The sequence below is a fragment of the Desmodus rotundus genome, chromosome 5, assembly GCF_022682495.2.
Source record: "Desmodus rotundus isolate HL8 chromosome 5, HLdesRot8A.1, whole genome shotgun sequence".
NCBI classification, from domain to species: Eukaryota; Metazoa; Chordata; class Mammalia; order Chiroptera; family Phyllostomidae; genus Desmodus; species Desmodus rotundus.
In genome coordinates this window covers 57,291,794-57,313,078 of record NC_071391.1, presented here as the reverse complement: position 1 = coordinate 57,313,078, position 21,285 = coordinate 57,291,794, and the positions used below count along the sequence as shown (strand labels likewise).

Sequence of the window (21,285 nt, the reverse complement as noted above, 5' to 3'; positions counted from 1 at the left end):
ACTTTAATTGAAAAATTTAAATTTTTTAAATGGTTTACTGAAAAAAATGAAATACATGACCAAGACATAACTAAATCCCAGTAAATGTAAAACTGACTGTGTTTGAGTGCTAGGTGTATACTTCCAAAATAATAGGGGGCAGTGTTGTGATAAAAGCTTTTGCATACTCTTTGGGCTATCCTGTGCCCTGCCGGGACCTAATCTCACACTGCTCCCGATAAGTCCCCGAGTCCACACACATACGCATTATTGTGTAACAGCAAATGATCGATGCAAGGGGCCATCTTGTGAGATACCAGAAATGTATTTTGATACATTTGCGAGCCTAAGGCTGGCTGAGAACTACTATGTGAATAGGCAAATATTTAATATGCATAGCTCAGTTTTCAGTCTTCCTTCACTTAGATTCCATTTAGCTAATGCTTAGAGCTGAATCTGAGCCTTTTAAGTTATATATAGAAACATAATTTGATTTTCATCTTCCTAGTATCACTTTCAGTGATAATGTCAATATATTTGTATCACATTGTAATGGTAACTTAAAGAATCTCTATCAGATAATATTTATTTGTTTAGCAAATACTTGTGTGGGGCCTATGTGCCAGGTACTGTTCTAAATGCTTTGAAGAGTATGAACTCACTCAATATAAAAAGCTCTGATTCACCACAAAAAAAGCTTCGACACTGTGATCCCTAGACAAAGAAGAAAAGAGCTTTTAAACTAGAGTTCCACAAATTAGGAATAGATTTCATCATCTTACTGTGACTTCCACACATATACTTACTGTATCAGGAAGAAACCATGTGCTACATTTTCATATGAAGTCCTTAGAGTATCCTTACTTGAATTATTCAAACTTGGCCTTGGGTATTTCTATTGAAAATTCTTTGAGTTGACAGGTATCTAATATGTGGAATCTAAAAAAACCCCAAACAAATGGGCACAATAGAAACAGACTTATAGAGAACATTTGGACAGTTACCGTAGGGGAGGTTGGGGGGGACTGGGACAAAACAGCCAAGGGGTTCAGAAGCGCACATTGGTTGGTAGTTACAGGATAGCCATGGGATGGAAAGCAGAGCAGCGGGAATATAGTCAACAGTATTATAGTAACTGTGGTCTCAGAAGGGTGATCACTTTGAAAGTTACATAAATGTCTAATCACTGGGCTGTATGCCTGGAACTTAAGTCAACTGTAAAAGAAAAATTTAAAAAAATGTTTAATTATTTTTATTTTCAAAAAGTAATTAGTTTTGAAATCGTTAATGGTCTTTCATGGTAATCTCCACAGTCACTAAACAAACAAACCTTTTTTTAGACACTCAATAACCAGGACACGGTTATGATTGAGTTGTATATACAGATCCTTGCTGTCCAATGAAATAGTTTTTCAGCCTGCAGCATGTTAAAAATATATCTCAAGGAGATGAATCAATAAATTATAGATCTTGTGGTTCAAAGCTGCGATGTGAAAAAAATAAGTCAAAACCAATTCACATCGGCAGTATGCTTTAATGTTTAAAAATTGATTCTTAGAGGGAGTGGGGAAAAAGAAACATCAGTTTCTTGTTTTACTTATCTGTGCAATCATGGGATGATTCTTAAATGTGCCCTGACTGGGGATTGAACCCACAGTCTTGGTGTATCGGGAGGATGCTCTAACCAACTGAGCTACTTGGCCAGGACCATTGGCAGTAGGTTTTATTATAATTCAAATCCAGCTCCAGTTCAATAAAAACAAATGGTTTTTAAATTAACTTTTATTTTCTATTTGGTTCAACTCCTTGCTAGTTTTCTCTCTCTAATTAGTCTATGAATACAGCATGCTGCTTACCTCATGATCCTGTGCATGTGAACTACTGTGCCTTTAACCACTTTACAAAAACATCTCTGTTCATAGATGAAAGAAAGATGTGTTTTCAACTTATGCCTTATGTTTATCTGACAATTGTAAAGATAATTTGAATGGAAATGCTGCTGTTTAGTTTCCACAGTGCCTTCACAGCCTGATAATCAATTTTCCCACCCCGACAAACTCAAAAGGATGAGCAAGTCTGTTCCAGCATTTCTCCAAGATGAGGCAAGTTTATCTTTTGTGCCTTCAGAAAAATGGAATCAAATAAGTGGATTTGCTTTGCCAAGCCAGTTGGGGTGTTTGTATTCAGCCGTGGCAGAGACCAGAGGTTAGCAGAACTGACCCTTGCCTTTCATATCAATAGAGGTAGTGTTGCTGAGCTGGAAAAAGGCAAGGCATGTCTCATTTGACTCACACAGTAACTCTTTTTGGTGGTGAAGTCAAATTGCATAGATTTGGGAATGTGGCTTTTGTTTCAAAGTGGGTACAAAATAAAAAATCTAGACAGAAATATGTTGGCAGGAACTAACTACTCTGTAGTTTAGAGTACAGGTGGTTTGCGAAAGCTTAGTCTAAGTAGCACGTCTAGCTAGAAAACATTTGTTAAAATAATAAAGTAACGATGACACAGCAAAATCAAGGATATCTACTGAGCATAGGCACTTTATATATGTTATATACATTATCCCATTTAATCCTCCAATGACCCTAGGAGGTGGGCACCATCATTATCCCCAGATATTACAGATGAGGAAACAGCTAAGGGAGGTGAAGTCACCTCACTCAGCTAGAAGGGGGTTGAACCAGGACTGGAGGCCAGATCTGACTCCCATGCAGTTAACCATTAGGTAACTGTTACCTACTGTCTCTAGTAAGAACATGACTATTTTCTACTATTCACTGAATACCTAGTAAGTACCAGGCATTTAATATTCAGTCTGTTACCTAACTCTCACTAACAAAATGTGGTACTATTTTCTCCGATTTATAAAAAAAAAAAATAGGGAACCTCAGAGAGGTTAAGTAACTTTCCCCAAATCCAACAGCTACTAAAAAGTACTTCTAGAATTGTAACTCATTAGGATTCCATGTTCTCGTAGCTAGGTAAGTAGGAGCCTGAGCTTTGGAGTCAGGCATTCCCAGTCCTGGCTATGCTACTAATTTGCTGTGTGATCATGGCAAGTTCTTTAACTTCCCTGAGTCCAGCTTCTTAGTACCCACCTCATTAGGTTGTGAGGGGTCAGTGAGATAAGGTGGGGAAAACACATAGCACAGGGCCTGACACAGGGTGGGTACCCAATAAATGTTAGTGGTTACTGTTTGCAGTTTGGGTCTGATTTTTGGTGATGAGATAAAAAGCTTCATCCTCAAGCATGCTCTTTGTAGGTAGAAGGTGAGGAAAGCTGTAGAGAACACTCAAGTTACACCTCGCCTTCCCCCCCTTCCTGGGCACCATGCTTGGGCCTTAGATGACGGTACCTACAAATAGTCAGCCCTTGAATATTTTTAAGAGTCCACATTGCAGTTACTTAGGGAGGAACCACTCCTTCTTTGACACTAATTCATTAGCTGGAGGCCAGCTGTGCTTCTATACCTTTGTAAATACGGTTTGGTCTTGTTTGGTCACATGAATGAACCATATAATGATATGAGAGACAAATGACACCGGTTCCTGGCTTTTTATTTTTGTCCTTCCTTCAGTTTTAACCTGCTGCCTCACGATAGAGCCCAAATCATTTGAGTTTGTGCATCAGAGATGCCAAGTTAAGCCATATCATCTTACCTTTCAAAGTAGTACACAGGTTGGACTGAACGTTGGAGGATGTGGAGATGAAATCAGGCCTTGCTCCTTTGTCCATGGGCCCTTTGAAGCTTAGCATCAGTGACATATGTTGAGTGCCAACCATATGAAAAGTCAGTGTTCCGGGTTAACAAGACAGGGTCCCATCCTTTCAATAACTCACCAATGAGCTGATATACTAGGTAAAACGTAGTACATGCTGTAATAGAGGGAATGGACTGTGAGCCTGTGGGGGCAGATTGTGACAACAGAGATACTAAAAAGGGTTGGATATGTTTTTAATCCTGGAGGGTTCTTTTCTCATTCATACAGGTCGTAAATTTGGGGGTTTTTTTAACTCCTTTCTTGATCTGCACTATAATTGGCATCTGTTACACTGATGCATAATTGCATGGCTCTGGAAAACGTCCGCATGAACTAACCACTTCACAAAGGAGTTGCCCCGATCCCCGGAACCACTGAACTGCCCCATAAACGCTAACTTCCAAAGGAGCTCATTTGGAATCATGATTTTTTTAAGACTACCATCTAAAAATCTTTAGATCTAAATATAATATAATTTATTATTGCCACTTTCCTGACCCAGGTAAATATTTCCTGGGACATACATAAAATAAGCATCTTGTTGCTGTTTTTTTCAAAAATGTATTAAAATCTGATGTAGGTAGAATGTATGATATAATATATTTCCCTAGAGCAACAAAAAGATGAGCACAAGAGCACTACAGAAATACATGCGAAGCGGTCTAAAATTGTGTAACTATATATCATTTTTAGTCGAAACAGATCACACTGCCATTTGTTTTTCCTAGTTTAATTTGATTTTTAGGGAAGTTAAGGCTATGTTAACAATGAGAGGAATTAATCATGACATTTTATGTTTTTACAGTAAAACTTCGAACTTACTGCCTGGGTCAAGTTAATTTCTCATATATATCAATAAAGTTCTCCAAGAAACATGTATATGTAATATTAAGAGAGTAGCAAGAAGCTCACAGTAGTACTGTCCTCTGTAGCAGCTTGGGACCAACCTGTAGCACTAGTAGGTGAAAAAATAGTACCACTATTTTGGTAACTAAGCACTACTCTTCTCCATAGGTGAGGCCCAAGGCAGGCAGACCCCCACCTCATCCCAAATCCCATTCCCTGGCAATTAGCGCTCCTGTCCTTTGACTTTGGGAAATGTCATACATCAATGTGATACCAAGATACTGTCTTTATCTAAACAGAGATTCTAATCTTGACTCATTCTGAATGTAAATTGTGTCTATATTATATGATGTTTTGTAGAGTGATGACAGAGAAACAGATACAGCATCAGAAAGCAGTTACCAGCTCAGCAGACACAAGAAGAGCCCCGGCTCTTTAACCAATCTTAGCAGCTCCTCTGGCATGACGTCCTTGTCTTCTGTATGTAAACAAAGGCTCCGTGTTACTAGCCCGCCGCTCCTGCGAACCCCGCGCTGCCGTGCGCCTGCTACTGTGAAATGGCCTCCCGTTGTTGTTCTCAGATTCCAAGGGCATGAGCTTTTCCTCTCACCCACCATTAGCTTCTGGCTAGCTAAATCCTCCTGTGTGTGTGTGTGTGTGTGTGTGTTTTAAGCATAAGCGTTCATATCCATTACAAATCAATATGATTTTTAAGGACTTTGAAAATAAACCTAAATTACCAACACATGAACCACTAAATTTTTCTGTTCAAAAAATGGGTAACTGTTACCAAGTCTGCTTATACCAGAAATACTTTTATATACCATTGACAGGTATGGAATCATACCTCTCCGCCCCCCCTCCCCCAGCAAGCGTGATGAGGTAAAAGTACTGATTTGCATTAAGGAGTAGGAGCAGTGATTCTTTGTCTTATAAAAGGATTCTGAACAGGGTTTTAAAAGCAAAGCTCCCTAAGTGTGGTTGCTCAGATTTGATTTAGAAAGTTTGCCTTCACACAGAACTTCTTTCATAAAGTGAGGTAGTTCTGTGTGCATGTAGTATATGTGTACAAATATATATTTGTAAATATATCTACATACGTCACCCAGACATTTCCCCGACATACACACACACACACACACGCACGTGTCTTGCAAGGTGTGCGGAACAAACAATAAAGCTGTGCTTACATCCTTACTGGCCTTTACAATTAAAAAATGAATTATTTAAAAACATTTCTACTAGCCTCACATTTCTCAAACTTCTTCTTTTAGAATCTGTTTAATTTCTGCTGACAACAGTCTAACGTGTAGTCTTGGGAAGGCTTTAAACTCCCTTCATCCATCATCCCTTTTCTACCCTTCCTGACCTCTAAAAGCATATGGCTCAGTAAGCATTTTTCCTTGACTCAGCAGATGGGTAACATAGTAAAATTCCTTGTGAGTGCCTTGGAAATTTGATAGAGCAAGTGTCACTGTGATTTGTGTGCCTGGGGTTTTTCACATCCTCTTTCTTTAACATTTTCAATACTAAGCATGCCTAAAAATGGACCTCTGAAAACCCCTCACCATAAGAGCACCCTGCTGCGAAATGAGCCAGCATCTAAATAACTTTGCATTTTACTTTTCTTCTAGGCCTCCCAGGGCAATTTTTTTTAGAACACTAGTCATATTGTATATATCATGTCAGGTTATGTGTTGGTGTGTCTCTACGCCATATAAAGTAAACTGCTCCTATAATGGCAAGCAATGATTATATCCATGACCCCCGTGTTGGGTACACGAATGAGACAGAGACAAACACTGCATGTTTCCGATGCTTTCAGGTGAGTGGCAGTGTGATGAGCGTTTACAGTGGAGACTTCGGCAATCTGGAAGTCAGAGGAAGTATTCAGTGCGCAGTTGACTATGTGGACTCCCTGAAGGAGCTGCATGTCTTTGTGGCCCAGTGTAAAGACTTAGCAGCCGCAGACATTAAAAAACAGCGTTCAGACCCGTAAGTACACTTGGAGTTGCTGTTTTCTCTTAGTTAATCTTGTGGAAATTGGGAAGGAAAGAAAGTAATTGAGGGGAGGGTTTGTGTGTGACTCTGTTAAAAGGACTGTTTGAAAGGAAAAGCTGGGTGGAGAGGAATGCTGTTTTATTTACTTTATATATTCGTACGCCAAACTTACTTCATTGCAAAAATATCAGAAATGCACACAGTCTCAAATTGGAAGGAACTTTTGAGGTCCTGTTGTCCAGTTTCTTCTTTTTACAGATAAGGAAACAAGGGCCAGATAAGATAAGCAGCCTATTTACATCAATTCAGACTGTCAGTGGCAAAATGAGGAATGAGGGCTTGAACCGAGGACCCTGGTCTCTTTCCACATCACTCTCAAACTTCCTCTAAAATTAGGGACATGTGGGGCATTCTGCATGATGTTCAGTGGTGCAGGATTAGTTAAGATTCTTGAATGAGGTAGTTTCCATATTTGAATTGTACTCCACAGAAGCACTTTAAGGGGGATTCCCAGTTCACCTTTGAAATCACAAGTTTAATTGCATTTCAGTTTACTTGCAAAAGTTGAATGGTATTCCTCACTTACGCCTATGCAGAAGTCTGATTCTTTGTCATTTTACTAGCATAAGCCCAACCCTTTTTTCTTTAAAAAAAAAAAAAAACTGAGCTCAATATCAGGGTTTTTTTTGGTTGGTTTGTTGTTTTTTACATTGAATATGGCTTGATTAGGTGTATGCCAAGATTAATTTTATTTCAAAACAGTAACAAAAACTTTTAAAAATAATTCTGCAAGTACCAAAGCCTTTCTTAATAGGAAAAAAGCCAGTGAATTAAACCAGACCATGTTAGAGATCTGTTGTCCCCTCCCCCCATTACAGAAGGCCAACGTACGGAATTCATGATGAATTCCACTGAAATAGCTTTAAACTTTTAAGTATAAAGGCATTGGTGAGAACATTTAGTACTTACTGCTTTTCTCATTATCATGAAGGAATTGTATCTGTCCATTTCCAATGCATTTTTAAAAGTAGAGGTTTAAACATCCCTTTAATTTTCTCTGATGTTCTTGTGTGTTCAATGCTCTTTTTAGGTATGTGAAGTCTTACCTGTTACCAGACAAGGGCAAAATGGGCAAGAAGAAAACACTTGTAGTGAAGAAAACTTTGAATCCTGTGTATAACGAGATATTGCGGGTATCTATTGAACTCCCTGTCTAGGAAAATCCTAAATGGTGACCTACCTATGTGTGTAACTAGCCATGTCTTCTTGAATAGTATCTCTACAGATGAAGTAGGTTACTGAGAGATGAGAAGGAAAGGAGTAAACATTTTCTGAGAAACTGCTTTGTATGAGATGATATGTCACGAATATCGTAGGCATTATCTCATTCACTCCCTACATACCCTGGCAGGCGGGTATTGTTATCTGTATCTCACAGATGGGGCAAAGGAAGTTTAGAGAAATAAAGTATCCTTGCTCAAGGATACACAACTGATGAAGTTGAGCATTGCAACTGGAATGCTCTAAAAGCATAACTGATTGTGGTATTTCTTTGCTTACAGGGTTTTAGGGTGCCCATCACCATTAGCGTCAAGTCCATCCTTAACTTGCACGCCAGGCCCTCCACAACCTGAGCTCCAGCCTCGCCTTTACAGTCGTAGATTTTGATCAGGATACCCCGACTCCTTCTGTTCTTTGGGAGAACTATATTTCTCACCCTGCTGGGACTTCCGTGTTTCCTCAGGCTGGAATATTCTTCCCCACATTCTATCCCTAACCACCTCCCTCAGCCTTAAATGCCTCTTCCTATGAGCAGCTGGCCTTAACTCCTCGGTCCCCCTGCTGTCTGCTGCCTCAGTTTTCCTGTTTTATAATAGGCTATGTTAACTTCCAGCACTTTACTGGTTTGTCTGCATTCCCATTAAACTGTAAGTTCCCTGAGGGCAGGGACCAATTCTGTGTTGTTTTAAAACTGAGTGCCCTTGGGTAAATGATTTAATCTGTCTGTACTTCACACCTGCAAAAGGGAGATAATAATACTACCTACCTTTTAACATTCTCAGTAGTTGTGAATATATAAAGAGATGAGTATACATTAAACACTAAATGAATGTTGACTTTTGGTACAGTGTCTGGGATGGGTACTCAAGAAATGTTTATTGGGAGGACAGATGGATGGACAGATGAGTGAAAGTACCTGACTCAAACACCTATATTCTTCCCCCCCCCCCCAAACTGCATCATGCTATCTTAGTCATAAGTAACAGATCATTTAAAACTACAAATAGAAGTATTATTCATTCCCTCTCTCTCAAAATTCTGTACAAGTATTTGGTTATCCTCTGAGAAAAGAAGTAACATTAAATTAATTTTCAGTCAACCATGGGTGAATTTTTTGTGGATTTTCTGGAGCAAGTTTTTAATTACGGTTTGACTGTGATATACCTCAGCACCCTGGCTATTTCTAGGTCAGCTACTTCAGCCCTATACTCAGAAAAAGCCAAATAATTTAAATAGTAAACTCAGAGAAAAACAAGTCTGGTACACCCAAAATGGGCATTCAAGTAGAAGTACATCATAAAGCCAAACAGAGGTTATTTTTAGATTAGAAGTACTATTATCTCTTTCATGATTACATATAATCAAGGAGTGACTGTATTTTAGACACAAAACTTTCGGGATGCCAAATATTTTCCACTGGACCATTTGAAGCAAGAAAAAACAAGTACATCTGTTCTTGAAAAATTCCGTGCCCCTGTAGGATACCCAGCGGGAGATGGTGGGTGCATGGGGGGCGGGTGTACAAGGGAACTCTTCGTACTTTGCACTCAATTTTGCTGTGCATCTGAAACTGCCCTAAAAAAATAAAGTAACTTGAAAAATATACCTTTTCCTTAGATAGGAAACAGACCATTGGATTAAACTTCATTTGTACTTTTAGACTAAATTTGATTTATGTTCTATGTAGTTAGAACTAAAAACATCCAGTAAAAATTGAATAACTGGCTTTTGTTTTTAGAGAGCTATTACCAGCTATGATATTTGAGCCACAGTTTGCTTTTTCCAAAGGGGCAAAGAAAATCGGCTTTTGTGAAAGATGGATTTTAGCTCTTTGAAACAAGACACTTAGAAAGATGACTTTGCAATATTCTTGAGACTGGAAGCTGACAGATGAGAAAATGTGGTTTGCACGGATGACTTTTCATTTCTCTGTCATAATTTTGGCATAAAGTAACAGTACTCACTACTTTAATTTCCTTCTTTGAACTGCAGTATAAAATCGAAAAGCAAACCTTAAAGACACAGAGGCTGAACCTGTCTGTATGGCATCGGGATACATTTAAACGCAACAGCTTTCTAGGGGAAGTGGAACTTGATTTGGAAACTTGGGACTGGGACAACAAGCAGAATAAACAATTGAAGTGGTATCCTCTGAAGCGGAAGGTAAGTTCAAGAGTTTTTTGATTGGTTGGTTGGTTGGTTGGAGGCCTGGTGTGTAGGAGACAGCTACTCTAAAAGTGCATTTTCATTCAGAATACTCATCCATAGTTTGGGATCATTCTTTCCTTTCACTGTCTTATATGTCTCTTATTCTCTTTTCTGCATTTTCTTTTTTTCCCTCTGTATGCTTTAGTTTGGCTGATTTTTGCTAACCTATCTTTCAGTTCAACAATTTTCTCATCTTCTATGTCTAATCTGCTGTGATACCCATCTGTGAGTTCTCAATTATTATATTTTTCAGATTTATATTTTCATTTGATTCTTTTTTATAAGCTCCACTTCTCTGCTAAAATTCTCCCTCTTGACATAATCTTTATAAGTATGTTAATCCAAGTTATTTGAAGTGTGTATCTGAAAACTCTAGTACCTTAATCATTTGTGAGTCTTATCTAAATATTTTGTATTCTATTTATTTATTAAATGAATAGACATATTCATTTTATTTATTTTATGTGCTTAGTAAATGAATGGACATACTAGGTCCTTTGTCCTCGTATGTCTATTCATTTGTTATTGCATGCTCGACATTGCATACAAAAAATTCCAGGGATAATTTGAGAGAAATAACTCTTGTTTCTGACACACAGAGTAGGGACAGACCGCCTTAATCTAGTCTGGGAATGAACTGACTAGCAGCTGGGGTTCGGTTTTCATGTCGTCGATCTAGTTCTTGTTTGCCCATATTCTTAGGCTGGGGCCCTTCAGGGGCTCCAAATGGAGCCCAGGGAAGGAATTCTCAAACTTTAGCATGATTCCAATTCACCTGAAGGACTTATTAAAACATGGATTTCTGGGCCCTGTTTCCAAGGTTTCTGATTTAGTAAGATCTGGGCCCAAGAATAAGCATTTCCAACAAGTTCCCAGGCACTGATGATGATGCTGGCCTGTGGATCATACTTTGAGAACCACTGATCTAGAATATTGTCTAAGGCCATTCCTCCTTAGCTGGCTGTGGACTTCCATTTTTGTCTTCCCAGCCCTATGAAACCTCCAAAAGCCCTGCTCAGCTTCTTAGGCTCTTTCTTCTAGGCTTTTTAATTCTCTCAGTTTGGCACTACTTAACAATCAGGTAATGCCTCAAAGTGGAAAATAGAGGAAAATGTCAGGCTCCAACATCTTGTCTGTTTGAGTTCTATCTATTTTAATAATCCTTTTGCACCTTCAAGTAGACTTTATAACTGATTTTTGTTCTTGGTATAAGGGTTAATGAGATCCCAGCTAGTCCATCATAGGTACAATTGATACATATAAACAATTAATACAAGCTGTTATTTAGTATCTACATAATAAGACAGTTCCTTTAAGAAAGGCTTCCTAAATATCACATCAAAATCACCTGTAGCACGTATTTCTAGCCCTACCCAAGACTTGCTAGATCTAACTGAACTCCTCGGAAGTTGTCAAAAGTACTCATTTTTAACTAACTTGCTTTATGTTTCTGATGCTTGGCCATGTTTTGGAAATAAGGCTCTAAAGGACCAGATTTTGAAAGTAAAACCATCTCTCATATACTTGAGAATAATAGATATACATTTTAAAATTATTGTCCAGTCTTCATTGAAGTTAAGAACAATCTAACAATAGCCAGGGGGGAGTGGGTTGGGGACAGTGGGAAGAGGGGATTACAGGAACTACTATAAAGGACACATGGACAAAATCAAGGGGGAGGGTGGAGAGGGGGGAGGGCGGTGGGTTCAGCTGGGGTGGGGTGGAGGGATGGGGAGAAAAGGCATACAACTGTAATTGAATAACAATAAAAATCTTAAAAAAATTATTGTCCAGTCTTTGTTATTCTTATAAACAGCTACTCGTTTGGTCTGAAATAACCAGGTTAATGCAGCTTAGACAATGTGAGATTTGGCTTTCCCCCTGCCTCTACCTGCCCATACTCTTCTCACTCTTCCAAAGAAAGAGAATATAAATATATTGTTTTATGAGCTGGATGAGTGATTAATAAAATGTGTTTTTATAAAAAACAAGGCATCCCACAACACATTTCCCATCTCCAAGAAAGCCATTCTGATTTCTCCACTATCTCTGAAACTAAAAGGCCTTAACGTATGTTCTGGGTACCCTGCAAGGTTTTTCAAGATACACAGTACAGCTCTCCCAGATATAAAAGTAACAGTCTAGGTCTGATGAGGAGGGAAATTTTAACCCAGGGCACTGAGGAGTGATACATTGTCCCAGAAATGAGGCAGATAAAATCCTGTAACAGAGTACCAACAAACAGGGTAAATAGTTTGTCTCACACCTGCTGACATTCCTTCATTTTTCCAGACAGCACCAGTTGCCCTTGAAGCAGAAAACAGAGGTGAAATGAAGTTAGCTCTCCAGTATGTCCCCGAGCCAATTCCTGGTATGTAATGATTTTCTGTCCAGGTTTATGCCCTGCCCTTTCCTTATCCCCCCACTCTCCAAGGTTTTCTTTGGGTTCTGTGATATTTCTCAAAGGTGAAGCCCTAAACAAACTTATTAACCTAGTAATTATATAGATCAAATGAGTCAATTCACAGTTGTAAACTAGAAAATTCTCATTTTTTATTTAATAAAAACATATAAAATGTACCATCTTAACCATTTTTAAGTGTACCATTAGTGTTGTGTATACTCACATTGCTGTGAAATAGGTCTCCAGAACATACCCATTGTCAAATGATGGTCACTGACATCAGTTCAACACCAACAGGAATCCCCAATTTGGGGTGCAGTGAAGAAGGAAACTGTATTCAGTACAAAACAGAGTCAACTCTGATACAGCACAGCTGTAGAAAAACACTGGGGCCAGGGGGCCCTGGGGCCAGGCCGCTTTCCAGCTAGACAGCTCTGCTCTGCTCTGCTCCTCAGTGATCTGCTGTTCTCTATGCCACTTGTCTCCAGCTGATGATGCGATGGGCTTTGCTGCTCACGCAACACATCTCCAGTGTTTTGACTCAGCCAGGGAGACACGGTCTCTCTTCTTGGGTGTAAAGGGAAAATGTGCTCCCTGAGCTAGAGGGGAGCTGGCTTATATGGACAGAAGTCCTCCCCCTGGTTCCTAATTGGTCTGTCCTCATGCAAATGAGGACTCCAAATCTTCACAGTTTGATTGGTCCAAAAAGCACCATGCTGATTGGTCAGAATAAACTTGCTCTGATTGGCTTGAGTTGCACAGCTCCAACTGGATGGGGAAAGCCTCAGTCCTATTGGTTGAAATGGCATTCCAGGATACCTTTACAGGGCTGGCTCAGATGGTAGAAACACAGTGCAAGCAGGCAGTTTGTGTGAGAGGCCCCTATGCAGAAATGGCTGCTAGGCTCTGCTTTTTCATTTGATCCCAATTAGCCACCAGGACCCCTTCTTAGTAGGTGCATTTTTTTTTCTTAGGGCTCTTGCCACTGAATTACAACCCTCCTTACCCCCATTCCCCCCAGCTCCTGGTAAACACCATTCTATTTTCTGGTTCTATGATCAGATTTTTCATTTTTTTCCAGTCCAGTTTCCAGTCCTTATTTTAACTTTCACCTCACTCTCCCAAAAGTGTGTGTCTGCCCAGTGTGAATGGCCTTTCCCATATACAGAATTTGGACCTGCTGACAGTGCTGTGATAAGATGGAACCTGAGTGTTGTTTTTCACAGGTGGGAATTGGAAGAATTCATACGAACCCCTAAGTAAGAAATTAAAGCTCAGTGGCCTTTCACTGTTAAGGTCTCATCAGGGGAGAAAGCTTTTTCCTGCTGATTGCTAATTGTAATCTTTCCTGAAGATTACTAATTCTTGGTGTTAAGGCCTCAGGTCTGCAGCCCTATTGAGGAGCAAGGGACAGGCAGGAAATGAATGCCAGCCCCCCTCTCATTTCCCAAGCAAGTTCCCTAAGTTCTTCCTCCTAAGAGTCTGTGTGAATGTTGTGGCTGAGATCAGGGATTGCACATGCAAATGCTTCCAGCAACCATGCAGTGAAGCTGCGGGATGAAAGACAGAGTGGATGCTGAGGACAGTGACGGAACTAGGGAAAGACATTTTAATTCAGTTTGAAAAAAGTTAGAGGGCAAGCAAACATATCTTTAGGCCAAAATGGCTGCCAAACCACCATCTTGTTACTTCTGGATCTTTCTAAAAGGCAGATTCTTTTATATATAATTTGTACCCTATCATTTATGGTCAACATGCAGAGAAATTCTGCCAGTCTCTTTTCCCATTCTCCTCACTGTTGTTTCTTGGTGCTGGGTGCGGGGAGACTGTGTGTTGGGATGGGCCCCACGTCGTCTGGGTTTTCACTCACGTAGTTTCTCTTCTCTGTATCGTCATAATCTTCTCCTTGTCCTTTCCAAGTCTTAGATGAAGTCCCATCTCTCCCATGTAGCTTTTCCTGACTATGTTTCCCCTCACTGATCACATTATCTCTTAGAACAGTACAATAATAACTTGGCGTTTCATTCAATTTTACATTTTTATCGTTTTTATTGAATTTCTCTCTCTAGATTAATGGTAAACATTTCCTAAGGGCATAGATTTCTTATACTCTTTGTATGGTTGACTGATTGGGTTAACTCATCCAGAAAAAAATATGGCAGTATTTCTTTGTCCAGGTGCACCCAGTCTAGACAGAAATGTTGGACCAAACCAACTTCCCAGTAATCCCCTGTCCATAATATTCACTATTATATGTGTGTATACAATAGCCTTATAAAATGTGTAACTCTTAACACTCTACTTTTAACAAGAAGAATAACTACACCTTAGCCGGTACCTGTTTTGGTTATTTTACAGTAATATGTTTAAAATACCTCCTGTCAGCACCAATTGATCTTGGTATCGGTGTTTGAAAGGCATATGCATTTCACTGAGATATTTCGAATAGAACTGTAAATGGATGACTCACATACCTGATGTCTATAATTGATCCTGTTGAGCCAAGCAAAACCCAACAGGAATGATGTAATGCTCTGTACTTGCAATCACATAAATTATTTTCATAGAGCTGCCTGAGCTCAGTACAGCCAGACTATAAAAGATACAGTTAAGGATGTATATAGAGCTAACCAATTAGGGTCATGTCATGAAGCACTAGCTCTATCTCTGGGCCAGGCCATTTTTGGACCGGCATCTTTAGATGCAGTACTTCCAAGAGAGGACTGGTAGTAAAATTTTATTTTCTCCCTTTTTCCTATTACAGGTAAAAAGCTTCCTACAACTGGAGAAGTGCACATCTGGGTGAAGGAATGCCTTGACCTGCCAATGCTAAGGGGCAGCCATCTAAACTCTTTTGTTAAATGGTAACAGCATGGATAACTCTGCCTCCCTCAGTTCTTTCTCCAGTAGCCTGGCCTTTCCTGGTTGATTTTAGTTCTCTGTATCTGTCATGCTGAAACTCATCGTCCATAGTTTAAATGAAATAACTTGAGACAGTGACTACATGAGCTAGAGGGATCTGTGACATGAACCCCCCAAGGCTTCATATAGTTTTAAAATCATAACGATGAGAGGGCACATATAAAAATGAAGCCAGAGACCACATACTCAGATATGCAATGCCTTCTAGGGGGCACATCTCCTGGTGGGAACAAAATTCGGTACTAAAGAGTTTATGAACTTCTAACGGTGGGATGTCCTACCTCTTGGCTCCTTAGTGAAGGACCTGTTCTGTGGCCCATTTGCAAAGAGCCCTTTGGCATCAGCCTGCAAATATCTGGAAAATTATTTGCTAAACAGACCTGAGCTAATAGCTCATAAAAGCTTAAGACAATTTTGGTTCTTAAGTGGCAAACTTTTTTCTCTGTTAAACATGTAAATAAATGCCTGGTATCTAGTAAGTAGTAATTAAACAGACATTAGTGTGTTGTCCTAGCTCCCTCTGACTAATTTTATCTATATAGAGTCTACCAGAAATCCAGATGTAGCTATTTAATTTTATGCGACATTATTTATGGTTTTCTCTTTACATGTTCTTTTTAAAAAATTAAATTTATTGGGGTAACATTGGTTAATAACATTGTATAAGTTTCAAGTGTACAATTCTGTAATACATCATCTGCATATTGCAGTGTATGCACTTCTATCACCATATATTTGACCCTCTGTACCTTCCTCATCCTCTTTCCACCCCTCTTCCTCTTTGGTAACCGCTATACTATTGTCTGTGTCTACGAGTTTGTTTTGTTTGTATGTTGCTTTATATCCCACATATGGGTTTGTATGTCTGTTTTATATCCCACACATGGGTGAAATTGTATGGTTCTTGTCTTTTTCCACCTGACTTATTTCACTTATCATGATACACACTCAAGATCCATCCATGTTGTCGCAAGTGGCAATATTTCATCATATTTTATGGCTGAGTAGTATTTCATTGTATAAATGTGCCATGTTTTCCTTATCCATTCATCCATCAAAGGACCCTTGGGTTGTTTTCATGTCTTGGCTGTTGTGAACAATGAACATAGCTGGCTGCAATGAACTAGGGGTATGACACCACATATAAAAATTAACTCAAAATGGATTAAAGATTTGAATATAAGACCTGAAACAATAAAATACATAGAAAAAGCATTGGTACTAAACTTATGGACCTTGGTCTCAGAGAGGTTTTTTAAACGTGACCCCAAAGGCAAGGGAAGTAAAAACAAAAATAAAGGAATGTCTACCTCAAACTAAAAAGCTTCTACACAGCGAAAGAAACCCTCAATAAAACAAAAAGGCAGTGCATTCTTCACAGATACCAGCTGGTGAAATTCCTCAGCTCAGGTCAATTTTGAGACTAGTCTCAGACCTTCCTGCCTTTACAGGAGACATGATAAGTTAAAGTTAATTCAGTGATTACCACACATTAAATGTAAATGGTTGCAAATATATAATTTATTCCCAAAATCAAACCTAACAAATTGGAGAGGTTTATATTCTTTGTCAATTCTGGGCAAGACTAATTCCTTAGGCTATCACAGATAATCAGGAATAGACTGTACTTCCGAATTTTAAAGGAAGCCTCAAACAATTGCTACATAGTAAGTACTTACTAAATGCAGAACTGAACTAAGTTATTTGCTTAATGTGTAATTTTAATATTAACCTTATGAAGTAGGCATGAGTGTTCCAATCTTATAGATGAGGAAGCAAGTATCTGAGAGGTTAAGTCACTTTCCCTACAACACACAGCCACTAAGTGGCAGAGTCAGGATTCAAAGCAAGTCCGGTCCACTCTGATGAGCAGTCTTTCCAGTGGGATGCTCGCCACCCCGTCAGCACCGTTTCTCTACTCTATCCTCAGTAGCTGTGGTGAAGTGCACTGGAAGCATAAATGCTCACTATCTTATTCACATGCTCTCACGATAATGTTTCCATTTGCAGTACCATCCTTCCAGATACAAGTAGGAAAAGTCGCCAGAAGACAAGAGCTGTAGGGAAAACCACCAACCCTGTCTTCAACCACACCATGGTGTATGACGGGTTCAGGCCTGAAGATCTCACGGAGGCCTGTGTGGAGCTTACCGTCTGGGACCATTACAAATTAACCAACCAGTTTTTGGGAGGTCTTCGGATTGGCTTTGGAACAGGTAATATTTGCTACATTTTTAATTTTCTATGAGTCAAATGCTTCTGGAGACACTAGAGATTTGTTGCGTTGCTTCTTCCCAATGAGAGCAGATATTTTATTTCTGTTAAGGGTAATGAAATAAATGAACTGGTGAAGGAATGTCAGGCTGTGTGTGCTAAGGGCTCAGGAAGTGAAGGTTACCAGGATGCCGAGTGTCTCCACATAGTGCTTACCTTATTGTGGGGGGAACAGAAAAGCCTTCATCACCACTCTTCCCTGAAAAAGCATGTATGGCCCTTCATAGCTAAAAGTGTGCTGTGAGTAATCAAAATAGCTAACATTTATGGAGTGCTAGTCACTGTTCTGAGTGCTTTATTTGTATTACATCACTTAATGCTCACAATTCTATGAGGAGCTACTAATGTTATCTCCAGAACAATTGAGGTTCCAAAAAATGAGCAGAGCTAATGATTCAAAATTGAGTCTGTTCAACACTAAAGCTGTAACCACACTTTCTTAGGGTTCATCTAGTGTCACTTCCAACCCAAGGCGGGAATCCTTCCTACCACTCCCCTACGCCTGTGACAGATCATCTTCTAGCTTTTGAGTACTCTTCTCAGATGGCTCAACAGTTCTTCCTTCTATTGGGTCCCAGATCTGTCCTCCTGGGGATGGTAAAACTCTTCCTAGCTGACTTCCATTGGTGGTTATAATTAAAGAATGACTCCTTCCCCCCCCCCCCCCAAAGATCTATTCCTTTCTTAATGCAGTGCTTCCTGTGTTTGTTTGTTTGTTGTTCATTTTTTCAGGCAAAAGCTATGGTACTGAAGTGGATTGGATGGACTCTACTTCAGAGGAAGTTGCTCTCTGGGAAAAGATGGTAAATTCCCCCAACACTTGGATTGAAGCAACCCTGCCTCTCAGAATGCTGTTGATTGCCAAGATTTCCAAATGAACCCAAAGTCCATTGGCTCCTCCACTGAAAGCTACTAACCAGGTGGAATGTGGTCTTGAAAGTCTGGCTCTGTGGGCAGAGATCTTCTCCTCCTGTCTGTTGGCACTAATGAATGCTACACCGCGTGTTAGAGTCAACCTGCAGGTCTTCTTTGGTTAAAGGTCCAAGAGATTTAAACAATAACAAAATATGTAATGTATTTGTGACTCCAATGTTAAGACATTTTAGAAAGCTAGGAAAATCCAACTGTTGCTTCACAGAAAAAGCTGCCAAAAAAATTAAATGTGGGGTGTTGTTAATGGGAAACGTTTCCAAGTTTGCTGTCATGTGCTTCACCCCAGTCTTGTGCTACATTTAGGAGGGCCTGCCTATTGACCACTGAGATTCCTTATAAGAAATGAAAATGGGTAGGTTGTGGAAAAAAGTGACAAAAGGACACTAATATGGGGGAGAGGAGGCAGAATATCAGTGACGATAAAGAATTTGACCATAAGAAGTCTATCTACTCTGTAATCTCTATTAAAATATGGAATTCCATCTTAAGGCAATGAGACTGAATTTACTGCATGTATTTTGGGTCATGAGAAACTGCTTTTCCTTTTCCCAGTGTTAACAGTCTCGAATGTGCTTTGGTGCCACCCACTGGCCAAAGGTGGAATTCATTTTTTTGGCTTAATTTTCTCCTGAGGTAGGTCTGAAGCCTGTACTTTCTAACAGAGTATGTAAAAAAAAAAAACCCCAAAACCCCAAAACCCCCCAAAACATTGCATATACAGATTCTGTTTTTCTTATAACTCTACTATATGAAAGCAGCATGAGAGTGGTCACTGACATGCTTTGCAACAAAGTTTTAATTAGAATATAAACTGTTAAATTACATTGTACTTCCTATGTATGTATAATTTTCATAAAATACTTTGTAAAAACCCTTAGAATAAATTATTATGATTCAAATGTACTTTCAAGTTAATTTAACTTTTTACTTTAAATGAAATACTTTATATTATGAATCCAAATGCTAAATTCCCTAGCAAGGCTAAAGAAATTCTGCTAGGCTAATATTTCTCCAGTCTTTATAGCAGCTCTGGACATTAGTTCCTCTAAGTGGGCGGTCTTAACTATTTTATTCAGAGTTTTTACTTTTAAAGAGTAGTTGAAAGCTTTGAAGATAAGTTAACATTTATTCTTGAGAAGTTTTTTACAGAGACATTTTTAAACCATATTAATATAGAGAGCATCACCCTCCCTTAGGACCCAACTAGGGTGCCTTTCTCAAAACAAGAACTGATTTCATGTGAGCTAGAAGAAGCCTGGATGGTGGGGGAGTGTGAGATCTTCTAACGGGTGCTAACAAATGTCATTGAACACAACTAGAGTGCTTGCCTCCTCCCCCAAACAGATATTAGAACCTTCTACACACTTACTAATAAGAGCAACTAACCTGGACCAACACCTTTCCCATTGTCTGGAAAGGTCTTTCAGGGGGGTGTTGAGTCTACTCTATTTCCTCTTCCTGTGCTGACCATGGGGAGGGGCAAGGTGAGCTGAGTGGAGGCACACCTCCAAGGTCACCCGGAACACTAGCAGAAGTGCAAATCCTGTTCCAGCTCCTGCCACTTCAGAGTATGCACAAGCTACTTCCTCAGCCTTTCTTTCAGTTACTTGCTTAGCCACCTCCCAGCAGCCTGCCAGCTCTGAAGCACTAATGAGATTGGTTCTAGTATATCCCCATCTCGAACTAGGACTCCCTGCTTCCTTGCATAACTAGAGTGAGTAATAGAAACACCCTCCTTGCGTCTGCCACAGCACTTTCTGACTGCCTCAAGACATCAAGGGGACTTCAGATCTCTTTTCTCTTTCCGAAAAAGAAAATATGAAGCACAACCTTAAATCTCCCCTGGCTACAAAAGGAAGGCTAAATGGGACTTTCATGCATTATAAAGTGTGGGCAACGTGAATTCTTTAGTGGACTCCTGTTGACAGACTTGAGCCAGTGAGACTTGTAAGTAAAGTTCCCACTAAAACTTTGATAAATATTTTTTAAAACTGGAGGTTTCTCCTTGAACTGCATGTCTTAGGGCTTTTTACTCCTTCAATTTTATTTTTTTAATTCAGAAAACCCAACTAGAAATCAGCCCCCAAAGAGGAATTTATTAGAACTATATTGTTAGCCCTAAGAATTAAAAATGTATTGCGGGAACCTAGATTATTTTGGGGACTCACAGGCTGGGACCAGAAACTTAGATACTATCTCTGTGGGTGCAAGAGAGCCTTACAATCTCTTGGTTGAAAGCACTTCTCTTTTCTACGTTCAGTTTGAGAGATCTCGGGGACACCAGCCAGGCTTCGGTCATGTCCCCACCTATTGAACCACTCACATGGCCAGGAATGGGTAGAGCAAGATCTTATGATTGACCCTGCCTAGAATTGAGTCCACCTTGTGGCCAGGGAGAAGTGATCCATTATCAGAAGAATGGAGTGTTGTATTGACATGGGTGCTGAAGAAATCAAGAGCTGTAATTTGTGTCTGCCTCACATGAAAACACTTCCAAATTCCATTATTGAAAAAAATGAAATAATATTTCATAGTCATTGCTGACTCCAGAGAGGCCTAAATTTCCTATCCACCATGACTGATGGAGCTTCTAAGTAGGCGGGGAGGACCCTAGGAACCCCCATGACCTGCTCACATGGCCTAGGAATCCACCAAAAGCACGATTACTGTCAGCC

The 21,285-nt window shown here is 39.6% G+C and overlaps 1 protein-coding gene across 20 annotated transcripts in view; it reads left to right on the top strand.

Annotated features, from left to right (window-relative positions):
* The window catches only part of SYTL2 (synaptotagmin like 2), a 103,269-nt gene extending 83,756 nt beyond the window's left edge, over positions 1-19,513 (top strand). For 16 of the 20 annotated variants that reach the window (XM_053924137.2, XM_053924140.2, XM_053924138.2 and 13 more), the window contains 9 exons: positions 1,987-2,081; positions 4,948-5,067; positions 6,413-6,582; positions 7,679-7,781; positions 9,862-10,032; positions 12,370-12,448; positions 15,246-15,345; positions 17,414-17,619; positions 18,410-19,513. In XM_053924137.2, the coding sequence (XP_053780112.1) occupies positions 1,987-2,081; positions 4,948-5,067; positions 6,413-6,582; positions 7,679-7,781; positions 9,862-10,032; positions 12,370-12,448; positions 15,246-15,345; positions 17,414-17,619; positions 18,410-18,555 (1,190 nt within the window). In that variant the 3' untranslated portion in view covers positions 18,556-19,513. The remainder of the gene's footprint in view (positions 1-1,986; positions 2,082-4,947; positions 5,068-6,412; positions 6,583-7,678; positions 7,782-9,861; positions 10,033-12,369; positions 12,449-15,245; positions 15,346-17,413; positions 17,620-18,409) is intronic. The other 4 variants (XM_053924139.2, XM_053924141.2, XM_053924148.2 and 1 more) reach the window with 1 other exon arrangement.
* Positions 19,514-21,285: the final 1,772 nt, after the last annotated feature.